Source organism: Pezoporus occidentalis, unplaced genomic scaffold, assembly GCF_034315485.1.
Source record: "Pezoporus occidentalis ecotype Australia unplaced genomic scaffold, CSIRO_AGI_Poc_V1 ctg42, whole genome shotgun sequence".
Lineage (NCBI taxonomy): Eukaryota > Metazoa > Chordata > Aves > Psittaciformes > Psittacidae > Pezoporus > Pezoporus occidentalis.
Window position 1 is genome coordinate 3,678,039 of NW_026915747.1, and position 20,134 is coordinate 3,698,172.

Below are 20,134 nucleotides of genomic sequence, written 5' to 3' on the forward strand. Positions count from 1 at the left end.
ACATCCACAGGGGTGATGCCTGTGCACAGTGGCTTCTCCTAGCAGCACACTGATGAGCAATCAAGAATCCTTCCCTTAAACAGCCAAAATGGTAGCTGCTTATCTCATCTCCCAGGTGGGCTGAGCAAGGAATGACACCAGAACAAATTCACAGGCAGGCTTTGAAGCCTACATGGGGGCTTCAGCTTACATTTCAACACACTCCATAACATCTCCATGTGGTTTTCATGCAAACCATGGGAGAATCTTTACACACAGGATAAGCATAGGAAAAGTGCTGTAAAATGTACCCAACACAATTGGTTCATGTCAAAATCTCATCTTGTGCAGGGTTTACCATGATAGTCTCTGTCTTAGAGACCAGAAACACATAAACCTGGGAGATTATGTTGCTCTCCAGTTATGACAAATGAGATTGACAAAGAAAGAGTTAACTGTAAGCTACATTTCCACAATGGAACAGAGGACATTTTCAAGCAAAAAGGGTGTTTTTCCTCTTTTTGTAATGATATCACCAAGGAAAGGAATTATTTGCTTGGAAATTATGGAAAAACCCCACTTGATTTGCAAAAAACAAGAATATCCTCCTGTCAGGTGAATGTCACTCTTGACTTACTCCACCGCTTACTGCCGACCCCTTTCCTTCTCACAAGATGTCAAGAATTAATGAGACAGAAGTAGAAATAAGGGAGAAGATAAAAGCCTAACCCACCCTTTATATTTTCAAGTTTTACAGTTTACAGGTGCAATTTTAAATATCAGTATGAGGACAGAGATTATTTAAACCTCTCAACTATCACAATCACAGGCTTTCAAAAATTTTGAAGACCTGATAGATACAGATAAAGCTTCATGCTGCTAAACCACAGGGCAGACCAGCTGTAACCTAGGGCCATGGTTAGGGTAAAGCAATTAAGACACAAGTGAAATTCTCCTTCATAGTGACACTGAAAACAAAGCGTATGTGTGATATGAACACACATCACGCTGTCTGTGGCTCTGCATGACATATTTTTGAATGAAATAAATTATTAAAAAATTGATGTACCTTCATTACTTATTCTTCAGCTGCTCTGCATCCCTTCTTGTAATTAAGAGCATTGGCTAGGCTAAACGCTGTGATTAAAACAGTGCACCAACTGTGCTTCTAAAGAATACGTAATTTTTTGCAGTGCTGATTCTTTTTTATTCAACAGTGACACTTAACTGAACAAACTTATTACAGCTCCTTTCCCACCACATCTTTTTAACTTGAATTGCAAACAACGACATCCTATTTGAGACCCTGGATGTATTGATCAGAATAGATTTTTGGCACACCCTTTTTGTATAAAGAAATGCTGAAGTTAAGTGTTTTTTAACGTTCTTGAATGACAGTGCTATTGATGAAACAAAGCTTGTAAGGCAAACACACGCGACTCTGTGCCTCTGTGGTTAACAGGTTAACTTCCAATTTCAGTCATGCACAGCATATAAAACAGGTCTCTGGAAAAAAATGCACTTACCTGGTATGTAAACAGCACTTCACTTGGAGATTTACCCAGTTTTCCGTTGATGTTAACTTCAATTTGACCTTGTTTTGGTTCATTCATTGGTCCAACTTGACATACAATCCTAGCGAGAAAGAATGCAAGTTTATCTGCTAGAAGTAACAGCTGCAATACCAATGCAATGTATGTGACCTACCACACACGCTGCCAGAAAAGCACTAACTTTGCCTTATCCTACTCAAGGTACTTGAATGCTGCCTCACATTCCCAGCAAAAACACCCAAGAATAGTTTACTCTTCTATCTAAAGGTAGGTAAAATTGAAACCTGAGCACTTTACACAACAGCTACTTTAGCAATCCATTAGTAGAGGTCCCTTCTACAGAAGATTCCAATTCAGCCCACAAGTCAGAGAACTGCTCCAACACTACACAAGGGTTTTACTGGACCTTGTGATATTGAAAAACACGAAGAACTCCCTTGCTGTAAGAATCAGATTGCCAGCTATCTCGTAACTTTGTGTGTTTTAACTGCTGATACTTTTGTTGCACACCCTGCTATCTTTCAACTACTGTATTTTCACACCTAAGATCAAATTCCCTTTATAATTACTGTTCTCTGGGAATAAAACCTCAGATAACCCACACAAAATCAGAGGTCAAGGACCATTGGCCAAGAAAACCCTGCCTTAACTAACATTGCTGCAGAATGATAGGTAGGAGGTTTACATTTTTATTTCAAACAGGTAATCCAGAGAATACAAGTATGAAAATGCAATATAGATTCGGCATACTTGAAAAACGTGACAAATGCTTAATGGAGAGCTGATAATACAGTTAGATAAGGCAGTATATACTGTTTGCTGCCTGCACAGGCAGTTTCATATAGGACACACCCCGAGGATCACTGCTCATTTCCGTTGCTTTTTCCCTGCAGGATTATTGCTGTTTTCCCTTAAGTAGTGCGCAACTACTTAAAAAAGAAAAACTCAAATAGAAAAAAACAAATCAAACCAAACACACCAAAACCCCTAAATTACTGGTTATGATGTACTTAAATTGGGACTTATAATAAAAGGATTGTAACGCCCCTCTGCAGATCACTCCAGACTTTTCTGCCTGGGTACTGGCAAATGGACAAAATTCTTTAAATTCTTGCATGTCCTGGCATGTGTACAGCTGCCTGATTCTGTTCCTCATCATCCTTCTACTGTGTTCTTGGAAGTTGTATCTTCTTGTCAGGCAGAAACAGGAAATGGTGCCTTTGGAGGAATTTTTACCATATGTCAAGCTAGGGAAAGCAGCCGGAGGCCAGGGCCGGGAGGTGTGGGGGAGAAATGCCATAGCGTGGCTAGCAGGAATTTTAGTTGAGAAAAGTTCCCTCCCCTCCCCAGCACTGGCATTGCCTCCCTTCCCCCACATTACAAATGGAAAACTACAAAGAATGAGAACATGACTTCTTGAAGGCCAACGATTAAATCATCGCAGAGCCAGAAAAGCAGCCTTAAGTGCCTTAAATCTTGCTGCTTTCCTGCCCCTGGGAGCAACTGTCTCCTAAAAATGACTAGCTTTTTACTGCAGAAGGATCGGGGAGTAAGACTAGGCACTTATTAATTTTGTTTAAAATTCAATTAAATAAAAGAAGGTAATCATAAAACAAAAGAATGTAGGAAGATAAAGAAAGAAAATTGTACATATCTATTTGGAGATTTTGAGTAAGTTCTTTTTCAAGGCTTCCCTAATGGAGAACATCCTTCAAATCCTCCTAATTTGTTGATAAATGACATTATGCAAGTTGCATTTGTTCGCGCGCATTACCAATCTGGCAGAGCTCAGGAAACCAATAATGTTGCTATGATACAAGGAACCAGTCATTTCACTTCTGGCTCCTTTCCATGTATTTAAAAATATCAAAAAGCTTTAGAAAAAGCCAAGAGGCTGGGGAAATTCTTGTAAGGCTATGCTGCAATTCAGTGCAGCTTTTGCAAACACTGAAAATAGGGAATGGGAAAAGATGACTGTATAAAAGTTGGGAATTTTGTAGATGGTGATGCACATGTAAACACACAAGTGACAGCAATGGATTTGGGAAGCAGTAAGAGATAAACAGCTATATACACATTCTTAAGTTCTAGGAGCCTGGGAAGCTTCTAAATGGCCAATCCATAAACTGATTAAAGCTAAACATTTTTCAAGAACTAAAAAACCACTTAGGTATCTTCAAAATCCCTTTTGAAACATGCCACAGAAGTAGCAAAAAAGTTACTGGAGTACACTTTAACTGGAGAGAAAGAAAGACAAGGTTTCAATTGAAGCTGTAAACATCAAAAGCCAATGAAAGATCACACTGCTTAAAATATGCTATTACTCTTAATATTACTACTGAACCTTTGTGCTAGGTTTTTTGTTACCTAATGTCGAAAGGGTATTTCCCTCTTGAAATTAGCTGCTCAAGATGATCTGCAGGAAATATCTAAAAGAATTTAGGCACATTGTTTTAATTTTTGGCACTTTAACAGTGTGACAGGTTACCTGCAAAGCATCTACCAATCTGCTTAGGCCATCCAACATCCATGGGCTTGTTGGCTCTGGGATGAAACTCGGCCATCTAAAGCTAAAGCTATACCTATACCTAAAGCCAGGCTTCTTCCCTGACCCCAGGAAAGAAGCTTTGTGGCTAGACTAAACCATAAACATTTAAACTTCCTCTTGCTTTGCCTACTTTCCTGTAAATCTTGCATGCTTGGTTGCACTGTGGTTCAGATTCACCAAAGATTTTAATGACTAGATGTATACCTACAATGCCTTTCATTTAAAAACAAGTAGATAGTCTTGAGATCTCTGCAATTAGAGTTTATGAAAGCTTTTCAAATAAGGGAAAAATTTAATCAATCAGAAGCAGGATTGCAGTACACTATTGTAAATTTGTTGCTGTATTTGCATATCTAACAATTTTAAATAAAGATTCGAATGTCACTATGAAATATTGCAGGTACATCACGCTAGTTCTTTCTTCTATTGATAATCTTTTATAATCACAGGAAGATCATCTTCTGAAAATGCATAGAGATTCATTTTTTATTCTAAAATCTTATGAAAAGTATCCAGCAATTACCTTGTGGAGACGGAGTAGAACTCCTCTTTGAAAACACATTCCTCGTCTGCCACTGTTATATTTTTTACATCTTCTGCTGTTATTCCCAAATTAGATCCCATTATGGTCAAAAGAATTCCACCACTCAGTGGTCCAGTTTTTGGTTCAATCTGTGTTTGCATGAGAAAATGTTAAAAAAAAAAAAAAAGCAAAATTAAATACTTCACTGACCTTGTTGCCTTTCCATATTATGTAAAGCTACTTTAAGTTACACACATTTCAAAAGATGTTTCTTGTAGGACCCATACAAAAACACGCTATTTAACTTGTTAATATTAATTTACCATCTATTAGCTTAGAACCAGTATCATCAGCTGCAGATTTTGGCTCCTGTGCCACACACACTGTTACATACAAAACTCTTGCTTGGTGTTTACTCTAAGTTTTCATCCTCCAGTAATGTACTGTGATTTTGAAAAGCAAATGGATCAGGCTCCTCTTGTAATGATCCCATGGAGCTTTTCCAGCATTTTTTTGTCATGATTTTCTCCCCTTAGGTTCACATCAGAACAGTGTACCTTCCTAACACACAGTGCTGCTGCACATAGTGTCTTCAAAGGTTCCTCTAGTACCCTGATCTCCCTTAGTGCATCAAATGGTAGGATGCTGAGTACACAGGCTGATGCTAATTAATTAACTTGCAATTAAAATGAGGGCTGAGAAAATTCTGCAGTTGCAGTGGACTTCTCAGTTTGAAATATGACCCAAACAGGCACTTGAATTCTGAATATTTGTTGGGAGACTAACTTGTTTCCTATGTAATATTTGCAGCACCTCCAGCAAGACCTTTTCAGGTGTTTAGCTTTGAAGCGCTGTAAGTTTACCGTCAAGGATGGTATCAAGAATGATTCAGAGTCCCATAGGCAGTAACTGGAAGCCAAATGCAGCTGCTGAAAGTCTGGACTTAAATGTCTGCTCCATCAAAACCTGAGCTTCTTAGATCTAAGCAAGTCTGAGCACAGGGACATGGCTGCTGCTGCCCAGCCCAGCTCCAGAATCACTTGCTCTGTTTTCCCACTGGTTCAGCTTCCTGAAACTTCTGCCTGCTGGCCATCCCTTTGTACTCAACCATAAATAAACTAGCTGGAAAATGACTCAATGGCTTCTGTAAGTTTCAAAATATTTTGCTCAAATCTGAGGCTAACAAAAGCTTTGCAAAAAAATAATATTTTAGTATTTAATCCACAGCCATGTACAAACAGTACCCCACGTGAGAACACTTGTATTTTTTCTTTATTTTCCTTTTCCTTCCCACTCAAATATCTATATCTGAGCACAGGTATCGCACAAGTATTCTTCTCCACACTTCCTGTTGAGATTTTAGGGTGTTTGCCTGCCTTGGCAGACTTGAACTGTTTGCCTACCATTTCTTCTTAGACACATCATCACGGTCAACCTCCTCCAGCATGCTGCTGGTCTGCCTGTAGCCAGGCTGCACCCCTAACTGCACAGCCTCAGGAGATTCAGCATCTCCATCAGTTTGAGCCACAGGTTTCAGAACTAAACAGTTCCTTTTGAGTGAAACATCCCTGTTATGATTCTCAGCCTCTGCCACACTCAACGTCTGTGATAGCCTGGGGTATGTTCTCATCACAGAGTGTGTCTGAAGTTCAAAGTACTGATACCGCTGTTGCAGCAATTTAGACTTGTTCAGTGGAAGTACATGTCATGCTTTACTTGACAATTATGCCAAGGAAAACAACCTTTGCTTGTTGCTGGTAAGGACAAGGATTTATTACTTCTTCCTTAGGCTACTGGTTCACAAATGCGGACAACAGCCTTCCCTCACCCTGAGTGAATGCTCCAACCACACAGTAAGTCAGGGGTGCTCTTTCGGTCTCTCTGACTCCTTACATTCAACTTCTACAGCCTTGGGTTTGATTCTGGTGTGGACTGGAAAATATCACTGACACCTGGAAAACACTTTGTGAGCCAGAAGCAACCTGCTCCCTTATTAAACACTATTTAAAAGTCTAGTTTGAAGCCTGTTAATGAGCCTGCTAAGTCCTTGTAGTTCCAGGAGCAGTAAACCTCTCTCATACATTTATTTCAGGTAGAAAGAACTCCAGGAGATAAAAAAAAATAATCCATGCTGATTCTCAAGAATCAAGTGCCACGTTTAAGCTCACACTGCTAGCCTGGCTTCTGGCACACTGAGGACAAAGCCTGAAAAGCAAGGAGTCTCAAAGACTCCATTCAGTCTCTTATTTTGAGTCTTCACAAATCTCTCTGACACATCACTACTGGCATTATTCCCTTGCAGCTATTGCAGAAGCTTACTTAACACCCTAAGAAAAAAGACTTGCCTTTCAGTATGAGCTTGCTTGGAAGCTTTCTTCTGAAAAATAATACAGTGGTAGGGAGAGAAAAAAGCAATCTTACGCGAGTGATTTCTGGATGAGGACACGTGTTGGTGGGAGGAACGCGACAGAGTTTTTCATACACGCACTTGCTGGGCTTGCCATCTTCTTCACACCAGACACACTTATAGTCGTGATGGGCCGCGAGGCATAAGCTGCAGTCGCTTCGTCCATAAGAGCAGTTGTACAGAGTCACTGAAATATGAGCAATAAATGCACTTAAGACGGTTTCCTCTGGTTTAAGGATGTTGAGTGTGTTATATGAAGGAAAACTAATCTTATGTACAAAGTTCAGTGGAGCCGTGTGAAGAATATGCAAACTCTGTACTTAACCCATGAATGATGCTGAGCAAAAACTGTATTTTTCCCTGTATGGAAAATCCTGAAATCTATCTATGTGCAGAGATATGAATAAACTATCAAGAAAACCCAAATACATTTCTGTCACTCAGCTACTGTCAAAACATTTAAGTACAAAGTCTTTTATTTGACTATCCTCAATGAAACTTTTCAAAGACTGGTTCAAACAAACAGGCCCTCCTGGTATACCAGGAGTCAGATGTGGAAGGGTATAAACTCTGCACGGGTGTCAATAGGGACAGACATCAGCTGGCATGGGACCTCTGCCAGTCACTTATTTAAAGGAAAAGAGCTGCCTTTGTGGGCTGTTTCCAGGATATTTGGGCCTTTCCAAAATCATCACTAAAGCCTTAACTGAATAGAAAGTTAACACTTAATGAAGTGTTATCCTTTGTTCAAGTTAATACCTCTTGATTTCTCCATTCTACTCTATATTCTTCCTTTTGCTTTCTCTTTTGTCTTGAATTGCCATCCTGATGTATGCCTTATTCCTTCCATAGTGGGGTTTAATTCTAGGTTTTTTGAGTTAAGAAATCAGGCCTGACAGCCTGATGAATCATGCACCAACTGTCCCAGACACCAAGCTTGTTTTGGCCCCCATCAATCTCTAGCATGATGCACAGTCACTGAACAAAATTAATCTGCCTAAATAGATGCAAAGCTGAGACATAGCTGGGTGGCCCAGCACCATACGGAAAGCCTGGGCTTGCAAGAAAACCTTTGGAGATGCACTTGAAAGCTAGCCCAGAAGAAAACAGACTGAAAAGATGCTGCCCATTTCTCTAGGGGAAGCATGCAAGTTGCACAGATTACCCAGTGTGTGAGTGCTGTGCACCCCGGGGAAGGAGAGCTGATTATTGTAAAGAGGAAGACTTCTTACTCCCTCCTTTTCTCCTCTTCCCTTCATCCCTGCTTCTCTCCACTCTTTACTCTTTTTTTCCTGGCCATACAGCCTCTCCCTCTCTGCCACCAAGGCTCTGGCACCTGTTGAGTCTTCCTGTAAATCAACTTAACTTACCAGAACAGCAGAAAACTATCCAGGTTTCCTCCTGTGCTCTTTCAAGAGTTAAATGTGTTCACAGATGGGAGTGGGGAGTGCAAGACAGAGACTCAACATCTCCCCTTTCCAGTAGTGATGAGCTGGTTTATGTGTTCATTAAGTCTCAGTAAATGGTACCCTTACTGACACTGGGGTTTTTTCAAACAAGAGTCATCCTTAAAGATGCAGGAAGCAAAGCAAAGTAAACAGATGTGGGCAAAACAGATTAGGATAGATTCCTTTGAGATTACATATGGTAAAGGCCATCAAAAATGACTATTTAAAGAAAGCTTTTATTCTTAGAGGAGCAGGACTCTAGGGGTGATACTGGCGAAACCACTCTCCAGTCACTAACATTTCAATGCACTTGGTATCTTCCTAGATAACAGCAGCAGCAGCAGCTTTTAAATTCTAAGAGGCTACCATGTCAGATTTCTACTGAAATGAAGAAGTAAAATGAGAATGCTGCTTTTCCATTATTTTTTAACAGTGCTTATTTCCCTGCTAGGCTTGAACAATATTACAGATGAGCCAAACCTGGCTACAGTCTCTCTGAGAGTTGCATGGGAGTACATAACCTCATAAGAACAGTTTTTCTCTAAATTTTGCATATTTTAAAGCCTCAGCATTCAGTTTCACAGCAAGTCTTTAATAGAATAACATGTTTTTAGTCTTCCCCTTACACTGAATGACATGATGAAGCCTGGTTTTAACTCCTCTTACATTTAGTCAGCACATTTGCTTGATTTCAGATAGCTTTACCAGCACAAACTCAGATGACACATCACTGGAGGTATATGCAAAACAGAGGGACTTTGGCATTTGTAACAATAAATCAATGAGAAAGAGCATCCATTTGATTCAACCCCTATCTTGAGTTCTCAAGGAATCAATGAGCACAAAGCAGGAGGAGCATCATTTGTCTCATATACAGAGCACATCAATACGGAAGTCACTGAGCAACAAGCATAACCCAAGCAATATTTTCAACAGTTTGTGTGTTAACTCTTCACTTTGTATGTTGGATGTGAACATAGTGCTGAGGAAAAGCCCTCACATCTATGCTCCAAATTGCTTTTGAAGGAACCAGATTGCTTTCTTAATCCAGCACTCTGAAAGGTTGCTATTGTACAGGAACTTGAGCAGGTAACATTATTAAGCAAATCTTCCCCTTGCCTTCCTAAACCCTCCTTTCCTACCCACACTGCCCCATGACCTCCTGGTATGGCACGGGAACATGATTACTAAATTACTTCATTATCTCCCATCAGCTGGACAGGAATTTTCATCCCACCCCTCAGTAAACAATGTCAGCACTGCAACATCTTGATGTCCCTCACATCCAGTTGCATAAATGTAACAGAGAAAGCCTTGATGCATTAAACACCCCCCCGTTCACTGATCAGCTCATTAAACGTACCAGCAGCAAGCCACTCATTAGATTCAGACTCTTATCCATCACCTTGAGATACCAGCTGTGAAATCATTGATAAAAAGGACAAAGGATGAAAGGGATATATTGGATTTCTTACTGTTCAGAACCCCTGATGGTGTGAGATGTAAAAATGCTATCGCAACTTAGCATTCAGTAAGTGTAAAAAGAAAGAGTTCTTTCACCAGCAGGTTCAAAGGTGCTTCTCAGCAGCAATCACATACCCAAAGCCAATTCTTTTCAAGATGTATAAAACCACGCTCTGGATTTCATATGGCAAGGAAATTTAAAAGCAGGAGATAATTTGGATTAAAAAAATCCCTTTTATACCAAAAAGAGATATTTGCTGACAATTTTTCAATTTCCCTCTTGCAAGGGCTCTATATTTCAATTTGAAAGATAACACTTCTTTAATAACTCAGCTACTTTTTTTTTTTTCAGTATTTTTCCCAGTCTTGGAAAAAAAGACATTTAGAACATTTGGTCAAAAATTCTGCAGTTCTAAACACCACAGCCTTTGAAATGGAAATCAAGACAGTGTGAGACTGTAATATGACTTCCCTGTAACATTCATGCCAGGTCCTCTTTTAAGTGCTTTCAACACTGCACATAGAGCCATAGGGAAAATCTTCTAAAAACGTATTTCTATGCTGCCAATAAGAAAGGGAATAAATTTAAATATTGTACAGATGGAAAAATATGGTCTACAGGGGAAACTACTTGGGGACAGTATTAGTTTTCCTGATGTTGATTCGTCACACAAGTAACAAGCGTGTTGCCTCACAGTTTTTGCAATATTATGCCTTAAACTCCAGTTCAACGAAGCGTAAGGTAGGTCCCAGCTTCTAGGTACTGATCCAATGGTTTTGATGGGATTTTCCTCAGCTTAGCTCAGGACTAGGCTCACAGACATAGTTACTTCACTATTGTATGTTGAAATAAATAAATAAATGTGTATTTACAAAGGAATTTATATTGGAGACTAAGTCTTTGTATTATATAAAACACTTCATATACTTCTTTTTGCCATAGAGATGAATGAATAAAGTCTTGAGCTGAAAGAACACAATGTTTCCACGTATTGCTGGTTGCCAACAGACACAGAGATTGCAGAACCTGTCTGAGATGAGACACAGCTGAAAGTTGAGATTTCCGGTGATGCCTCTATGAGCAGCAGTGAGAAGGATCCCTTTCTGCTGTTGGAGAGTGAAAGTTCATTGGGGAAGGGAAATGGCCATTGAAAAAAATTTAAAAAATCAAACTACTTAAGTTCATTGGAACTGTGACGCTTTGCTTTTACGATTGCTCTTCAGAGCACAGCAAACTTGCAAATTGTAGAATCATAGAACAATTTGGGCTGGAAGGAATCTTCAAAGGTCATCAGGCCCAACCCCCTGCAACAAGCAGGGACATCTTCAACTAGATCAGGTTGCTCAGAGCCCCATCCAACTAGACCTTGAATGTTTCCAGGAATGGGGCATCTACAACCTCTCTGGACAACCTTTTTCTGTGTTTCATCATGGCAAGTTTCTTCCTTATATCTAGTCTAAACTTCCCCTCTTCTACTTTAAAACCATTACCCCTTGCCCTATTGCAAAAGGACCTGCTAAAAAGTTTGTCCCACATCATTCTTATAAGCCCCTTTTAAGTACTAACAAGGTTTCCTTAGGTTTCCCCAGAGCCTTCTCTTCTCCAGGCTGAACATCCCCAACTCTCTCAGCCTGTCATCATAGAATAGGTGCTCCAGCCCTATGATCATCTTCATGGCCCTCCTTTGGACCTCCTCCAACAGGTCCACATCTTACTTAGGACTCTGTTGCCGAACACAGAACTCCATGTGAGTTCTCACAAGAGCAGAGGATAGTGGCAGAATCACTTCCGTTAACCTGCTGGTCACACTTCTTTTTATGCAGCCCAGCACACATTGGCTTTCTGGGCTGCAAATGCACACTGTTGGCTCGTGTTGAGCTTCTAGTCAACCAATATACCCCTTCTCCTCAGAGCTGTTCTCAATACACTCTCCTCCAAGTCTGTATTTGTGCTTGGGATTGCCCTAAGACATGTCCAGAGCCTTGCACTTGGCCTTGTTGAACATCATGAGGTTGTCACTGGCCCACCTCTCAAGCCTTTCAAGGCCCGTCTGGATGGCACCCCTTCCCTCCATCTTGGTGTCATCAGCAAACTTGTTGGCAACACTGACATTTAATTAAGGAGTTTAGTCTTAATAACTTCTGAACTGCCAGATTTGTTTCACCCAAACCAGTAAAACCTACAAATTTAACATTCACATCAAGAAGACATAGATTACTTACTGTAATTAACCTCCCTGTAATCTCATATTCATACCTACCCATCAGTTTGCTGTCAATCTTGACCTTATCTGTTCTTATGGATAAGTTAAGTTGTAGAGTCTCATTTGCACTGTAGGAGAACTGGAAAAAATGACAAAATAGAGAGATATATATTTTTATTTGGCAAGGTTAACTTCATGTGATTTCTATGATTCTCAATAATCAGAACTGTGAAGGTTTTAGAAACTATCCCAAACATTATGGTCTTTTTTTTTCATCTAGTCCAAATACATTTATAGAAAAATGATTTAATGAACCTAATCCTTCACAGTCAGAATTGTCAAGTTCCAAGGGACAGCAATATCTCAATATTCACTTTTCATGAAGTTCAGTTACATTTGGTTATGAGTATCGAGACTGCAAAGGTACTGTTCAGATTCAGTAAGTATAGCTGCTGATCCTGCTGAGTTCTCCCTTCCCACACCATCTGGTCCCATTACTTCTGTGGACATGGCAGTCTTGTGACACATGGAGGAAAAATCTCTTGCATCTTTTACAGTGCAACCCCCTCATTATTGCCAAAGCACAAGGTTCACATGCTCCAAGACATGAGCTTCTGCTCATGTTGAAAGACAACACCACCAACAAGTGGTGGAAAGGGAAAAGAGCAAAGAAAAATACAATGGCTTTATAAAGCAAGTGCTTTGTGCTATGCTCAAATGCTGCATAAATGCTATTAGTTTTCAAAACTACTCTGTTAGTAAGCTTGTAAGACATAAAGGTTAAAATCAGCATAACATTTGTGAGTCCAACTTTGAGCTTGGTAAATAGACTATTTACTTAAAAATACTATTTCCTTTCTCTGCAGAATAAACCAGAGTGAAAAAAAACATAGGTGTTAAGTAGCCAAACAACATACTGATATCATTCCCATTTTTACAGATGAAAAATAGGAAAGATAGAGTTTGAGTGCGGAGGGATCTCAAAAGATCTCAACTTTTATGCTCAAAGGTTTCAACAGGTTGCATAAAAACGTGAAGAACAAATGAGTAATGGTCCTGAATTTCTCCAGAGACAGTTCAATGAATCCATGGATTGCATAGGTAGAGAAATCAAGGAGAAAAACTGGAGTCTTTAAGGGGAGACCCCAGGAGCTCTGAGCCAAAGCTGCTGCTTTTGACTGCTACTGCCAAAGGGGAATCTCCATCACAGGTGACTTTCTTCTCCGAGAGAAACTAATATTACCTGTATATTTCTGAACACATGTGGACACTGGAACAGGACTATAAGAACAGAATATATTTGGTAGATAAATCGTATTTGTGCATTTACCTCTTTACTCATGAATGAAAATATTCCTTCCGCTGGTATGTCAACAGGAGCTTCAAATTCAAACTGGCTGTTTCCAACCATAAATTTTTTATCCTATGGAAGAGAAAAGTTCAGCTTAGGCTTCTTGTATCATCACCAAACATAATAAAATATACCAGGCAATATCTTGTTCAGCACTGGAAGCAATAAGACCAAAGGGAGAAGGCTAACCAGTTAAAGTCATCTTCTAAAACAGAGCTAGTGAAACACTGAGCCAATGGAATCTGCTACCTTGCTGCACTCCTCCAAGTTTCAGTAAAGGCGGCAGCACCAAGCAGTACAAACAAAGCAGGACATATCTAGCATTCTATTTTAGGGAAAAAGCCAAGGGACGTGAATATTGGATGGCTACACACATCAGATGTGTTATTAACAGAGCTGTGTGAGTTCTGCCCTTTACAGTTTTCTCTGTAGGGATCCTGGGAAGAGCAGGAATGCAAGAATTGCCTGGAAAACTGGAATGAAGGTCTCTCAGATCCTGCTGGCTTTGTTTCCCTTGCCTCACCATGACTCCAGCTGTGATTTCACAGGGCAGCCTTTGATGGCAGCATCAGCTCAAGAGTATTCCTGCCTCATAGACACCTTCCTCCCCTTCTCTTCTCCCTAGGCCCTGAATCCATTCATTCCTGCCTTTAGGCAGCATTCAGACCTGTGCCACACCGAAAAAACTCTCAGCTCAGCTGATCTGTGATTCAATTGACAAAGACAAATCCAAACAGGAAAATCTTTGGAGGTCTAATAAGGTTATCTTGATACTGGTACATCTGTCTCTTCTACTGTGCCAGTCTTTCAAGGACTCAGCTGGAGAATGCCTCTCAGAAGTTGCATTCAATATGACTGATCAGTACTAACCTTTCCTCTCTTCTTTTGGATGAGGCTATGCTCAAGAGAATGACAACAGTTTGGACTTACTTTCAGAGGAAGGAGGGGCAGAAGAACAATGAACAGCTTCTCCTCTTTTAGACTATTTCCATCCAGTGGAAGTCCTCACAAGGAGATTTATGCATTGTACCATAAATGTTCACAAGTTAAGTGGGGCATAAAAACCGTGTGAGCTAATTCGTCTACCCTCAGTTCTGCATTAGCAGTTTTAGAAGCCATCCACCTCTTCTACTCACTGAGTAAGCCCAAACCTTCACTGGTAATCTCTACCTAGAAATAGAGATGCTTATATGCACAATACATACTAGTGTACTTAGTCACCCAGGATAAGGCAGGTCGTGCATTGCTTTTTTAAGCAAAACACAAATTCAGCCAAGATTATAGAGCTAGCAGTTCAGACCGACAACATAACATTCATTTTTGCTTTTTCTAAGCAAGGATTTAGGAAAGGAAAACAGGAGGCAAAAGGATATATACCAATGTCCTAATCAATAAAGGCCTTAAATGTGCTCATAGTTGCATGACTGCTTGCTCCAAGCACACCGTAATGCCCAGCATATCCTGTGGCAAAATCATTCTACATGAGAAGCCAAATGCTATTTTGCATTTGGGTTGCAGGCAAAATCCTACAAAATGTCTATCCATGGCTTCTCCTGAGCCCCCCTGCCCTCAATGAAATGTTTACCAAAGTAGGTTATGCCCTTACTCAAATAAACTTCCAGTAACCAGTTACTGTTTCAGATAGCATGACCCCACAGGCATGAGTGCGTGTACGATTACAACTATTTCATGCCTTACTTGTCTGTTTTCACATATACTTAGAGGTCTGTGCATACAGCTGTAATCCCTGTGTGTGCCTATTCAAGTCCTGGCACTGAAGGCATTATTATCTTGGCTTTAAAAGTGTCCCTCTGTACCAGGATGTATGGAACTGCTCCCATGACAGAGATGACATTTCCACATGGCTCTCGCCTAAAAGAAAAATGTTGTGACATCATGGGACACCTATTGATCCACAACTTCTTTCCAGCCTAGGTCCTATGCATTCATCTGACTACTTACAGAGACCTGAATTCCACTTAAGCCTTCCCAGTTCCATGTTAAATAACTGCATACTAGGTTTGGTCTGTAGACAAACTGCTAAACATTGCTACCCATGACAAAGCATTCAATCCACAGGATGTGTCTCTGCCTTTGTTAAAGGTAATTGATAACTCACAGGAAAAAAGAAAGGAGAGAAGCTTTTTCATTCCCTGTTCTCTACCAGTAGTTCAGAAAGATTAAAGTTCTTATTCACAAAATGATAAAACAGACAAAGGAGATTTTGGGTTCCTGCTGCTGTTTCTCCTCCTTGGAGGAAAAACGTCCTCTAGAAGTCAAATTCAGCACATCTAGATTATGCATCTGCCCTGAATTTGTTCTCAAGAGAGAATGGGCTCTTCCACTTATATCAAAGGAGCAGGGAAAGATTTTCATCGTGTGCAGAAAAACAGCTCTTCACGATGTTAAACAAAAGAAATGCGATGTGAGTAAAGTTTTTTGAATACTTTCCTATTTTTACCAAATAGATCTGTGGCCTAAGACAAGTGCTGTGTGCCTCATCTTGCACACAGCCAGACATCCTACCAGGGACAGGTCCTGGCATCTTGGAGAACAGACTAAATTCACCAAATTGCTTTTCTTTGTTTATGCATATCTTAAGGTCTTCAAGAAGCAACGTTTGTTTTTGAACAGATCTATGTATAGATATGCATGATCTTGATATATGTATAGTGTAGTGATATACAGCGTGATCTTCACATGACTGTAGTGCTTAAGGGCTGCTTTTTACCTTTCTCTCCAGACCTGCTTACCCTTTTCCATCCCTTGGAGGGTGTAGAAGGGGTGATAAAAGGACTTTGTAAGCTATAAGGTACTTCAGTTTGGCAAAGGGAAAAAAAACAAACCAACCCTCAAAAAACAAGAGCCTTCTTTCCCTTGATAGATGGCTGCTAGCTAAAGCAATCGATGCAGTCTCCAGCATATCTGTCATCAATTCACGTTTACACAAAGACAACACAGAGACAAACAATAGAAACTAAGAACAATACTTGAGCTATCACCTAAAGAATGGGGTTTAATCTTCGTTTTTATCAAAGTAACAATACCATTTTATGCACTTCTAAATTATAAAACAATTTTAAGTTAGGGTCAAACTCTTGACTTCTTAGAAGCTTTATAATTTACTTTCTGGAAGCAAATAGTGAGAAAGAGAAGCCTTTGCTGCAGCTGAGAAAATACCTGATCTGGTTTGATGGTTACACACACACAAAAGAAAAAAAAGGCAAAAAACTGTTTTCTGCAAACTAAGAAACATTTAATTTCTAAGTGCATTTTTGTTTGAAAAGTGAAAACTGAATTAAGCACACTGAGGGATTTCATTCTAGAACAAAAATAAAGGTGAATATTTCATTAGAAAAAAGATAATCAGTCACAATTCCTAAATCCTCCTTTCATTAGATAAAAAGTAATTGTCAAGTGTTTCAGTTGGTCCAACTTTCATTCTTTAAACACCCCCTGCCTTATGTCTAGTAGCATAAAATATTTTGTCCAGCTCTGATTCTGTCTTGGTGATGACTCTACCACAGTAATTAATATTATATCAAACTTGAAAGTGTAGCTCTTTCCCTTCTTTAAAAACAATTACAAGCAGAATCTCCAAGGAACACAAACTAATGCTTTAGGGGTGTGGCTGCAGTTTAAGTGGAATCCAAATGACAGCTGGTTTTGAATTAATCCACTTACCTGGTAATAAGCTAGATGTCTTCCCTCAAAATACACTGTTGTTCTGTACTCCATTGGTATTATTGGAGGGTTTGGGTTTAGAAACTGAGGGCATTCTTCTTCCTGGGGAGAGAAACATTTTACGTTATTCCAAACAAGTCTTATCACAACAAGCTCCAATGGCCTTCGGACAATGGAATGATTGTTCTGAAGAACTTCATGCTTAAAATACAGTGACAGATTTGATTACACCCTTTCAAATTAGACATGCTAAAAATGACTGCAGCACATGTCAAAGCTGTGGGTGATTATCTTTCCCAGCCTTGAAATCTTGTTCCTTCCATTGAAGTAAAATAGTAAAAGGAACAAAAATATCCTTTCAGGAGTTATTCAGTCTCACTGCCCCTCCTCAATCACACCCTTAAATTCCCACCTCCGCACTGTCACTAAAAAAAACCCCCCCTTACACTTCTGGAGTTAACTTTAGAATCATTTTAAAAACTCTAATTCAACCAACTGATGTGAGAGGAAAAGAACAATAAATATTTCACTAGTAAAAACCTAATAAACTTATTTTTTAACGTTACCATATTTTGTTTAATCACATCCTGCACTGAAGAGGACTCTTCACAGATATGTCTCTTCCAGTCCCACTGGCAATTCCATCTATTGCTTGCACAGGAATAGCATCTACAAATATAACATGATAGTCAGGACAAACTGACGAGCTTCTTCCCCCCATTGACAAAAAAAGTAAATGAAATTCCATCTATATTCATGGAGGGCAGATAAATCTGTTACAGCATCCTTACTATATTAAGTTGAAAACTTCATAGTAATAACGGCTCAAGAACCCCAGGAAGCTATTTTCTCCCTTCAGTGTTTAAGCAAGGATCAGAAAACTTTGAGATCAAGCCTGAGAGGTCTAGATATTATCTTGATTGATCTTCACACAAGAGGATGAACAAAGTAGGGTTTGGGTTGGCTGCACTTGCCCTTGGGCAGCAGCATCTCAAGCAGGGCAGATGACAGGGGCAGGGTAGGCTTTGACTGTCCTGTTTGAACACATGACAACCCAAGGCACCAATCTGCCATTTGTGGGAACAAGTAGCTAAGCAGATGTCCACCTGTGGATATATTAGCAGCTATAGAAATGGCAACCCAATGAACTGGCCCTTTAATTATGCGTGTCATGAACATTCATATTCCATAATGTACATTACCTGATCACCTAGGACCCTTCAACCATTTTTAAACTCCATTAAAATGTAAGAAAATGGATTTGGACGCTGGCAAACTGAGAGTGCCAAAAGCTTAATTATGAAATGATTGAGTAACTCAGCAGCCAGTTACCTGAAACACCATGCTACAGGCCCGTTAAACCTAAACCTAGGTTAAGAAGCTGAAATACTTACGGCTGATTTTCAAAAAGATTCATTGCTTCTTCACAGTCATAAAAAGGGTAAGTATGTGATGCAAAAAATATCTTGTTCTTTCCAAAGGTTAACTGAAGTGGAACTGAAACATGATCTATCACAAAAGGAAAATATCGAAGTGGTTATTGAATTCTTGAACTGAATGATACAATGATGATATTTCTATTATTTTACAGGACATAATCAAATATTTAACTATAGCATTGGCACTCTGGATCTCATGACGTGTTACACTTTAGATATATAAGGTCTGTTTTGTCTTTTTAAGCTCTACAGATTTTTCAGCACATAGTTGTCAGAAGAAAAGCAGAGATGGGATAAAGGGAAGAAGCAAAATTACAGAATAGCTTTGTTTTATGGAAGTGTTTCCCAGTGATGCTGTCATCATGCTAGAATTCTAGTCTAGAAGAGCAAGGAAAACTGAGTAGGGAGATAATTGAACACAGATGAAAACTGGCAGAAGAACAGTCATTTTAAATAAAACAGTTTCTTAAATATGAATATGTCTGCATGTAAAATTACCTCTTTTATTTGTGGATTAAAACTGTCGTCATATGAATTAAAGCAAGTGATATTTGTGGTTAATGCCCTACAGTGCCTGCAATACTAAGTTACCACTATGATCTTCAGTTTGCCATACACGATTTCTCCACAAATGTACCTCTTGTCCAGATTATTACTGAACCAGGAGTGGAAAATTTATCTTCAGAAACTGGTGCTTTCCTCAGTGAAGCTGTTTGAAATACCTTTTGCAGAAGTCATTAAACCCATGTGACGAACTATTTCACAAGCTATTGAGCAATTTCAAACTCTGCTTTCCCTGAACAGGTTCTTGGAAGGCCATCAGCTGCTTGGCTGGAAGTCACCTTTGCCTGCACTGGATCCCCTGAATATTTCAGACTGGTAGGAATGCCAGGGTATTTCCTAGCAATGGGACTGTGAAAAAACATCCTTGCTCTCTAGCAATGCCTTATTCCTTCTGAAAGCAAACACTATTAAAGTAACCCAGACTTTTTCAAACTCAGCAGGGTTTCTTAACTGTAAGCGGATCGCTCAGGACTTTTTGTCACATGCTGTCAGGAGCCACTGTCTGTGTTTATAACTGTCTGCCTTCTGCTGAAGTGTCTGCCAAGCTTCTGAGTATCTTTATATTACTTTTGAACATCCTTTAAAATGGACCCCTGTGCAACCAACCCAGATAGGCGTATTATTTCTGTTTGGCTCGGTTACTCTAATGCCATCCCTGACAGACTTCTAGTCTCACATTTGATGCTGGAAGATGTGAAGATGTCATGTTTACCAACCTGCTTTACAAAATATTTAGGGAATGTGAACTTGCCCTAAATAGCATAGTGCTGCTTGAACAGTTAGCATAATCTAGTGCTGTGACACACCCCAGCTAGTTTAAAACTCAGGAGGGAGATTTTAAACATCATTACTCTTTCTGCAACTAAACCTGGATTTCAGACCTGTTTCAGACTTAAGAGAATTATAACTTACGATACATACAAAAGGGTGCCCTTGTGATACATAGTAAGGGTATCTCTGGGAGCTGCAA

At 39.7% G+C, this 20,134-nt stretch overlaps 1 protein-coding gene across 4 annotated transcripts in view; it reads right to left on the minus strand.

Annotated features, from left to right (window-relative positions):
* PLXNB2 (plexin B2) overlaps nt 1–20,134 on the minus strand; it is a 251,973-nt gene that overhangs the window by 45,590 nt on the left and 186,249 nt on the right. For all 4 annotated transcript variants that reach the window (XM_062634239.1, XM_062634242.1, XM_062634241.1 and 1 more), the window contains 8 exons: nt 18,556–18,670; nt 17,728–17,830; nt 17,162–17,263; nt 13,457–13,549; nt 12,184–12,265; nt 7,025–7,197; nt 4,604–4,752; nt 1,506–1,614 (listed from right to left, as the gene is read on the minus strand). In XM_062634239.1, the coding sequence (XP_062490223.1) occupies nt 1,506–1,614; nt 4,604–4,752; nt 7,025–7,197; nt 12,184–12,265; nt 13,457–13,549; nt 17,162–17,263; nt 17,728–17,830; nt 18,556–18,670 (926 nt within the window). The remainder of the gene's footprint in view (nt 1–1,505; nt 1,615–4,603; nt 4,753–7,024; nt 7,198–12,183; nt 12,266–13,456; nt 13,550–17,161; nt 17,264–17,727; nt 17,831–18,555; nt 18,671–20,134) is intronic.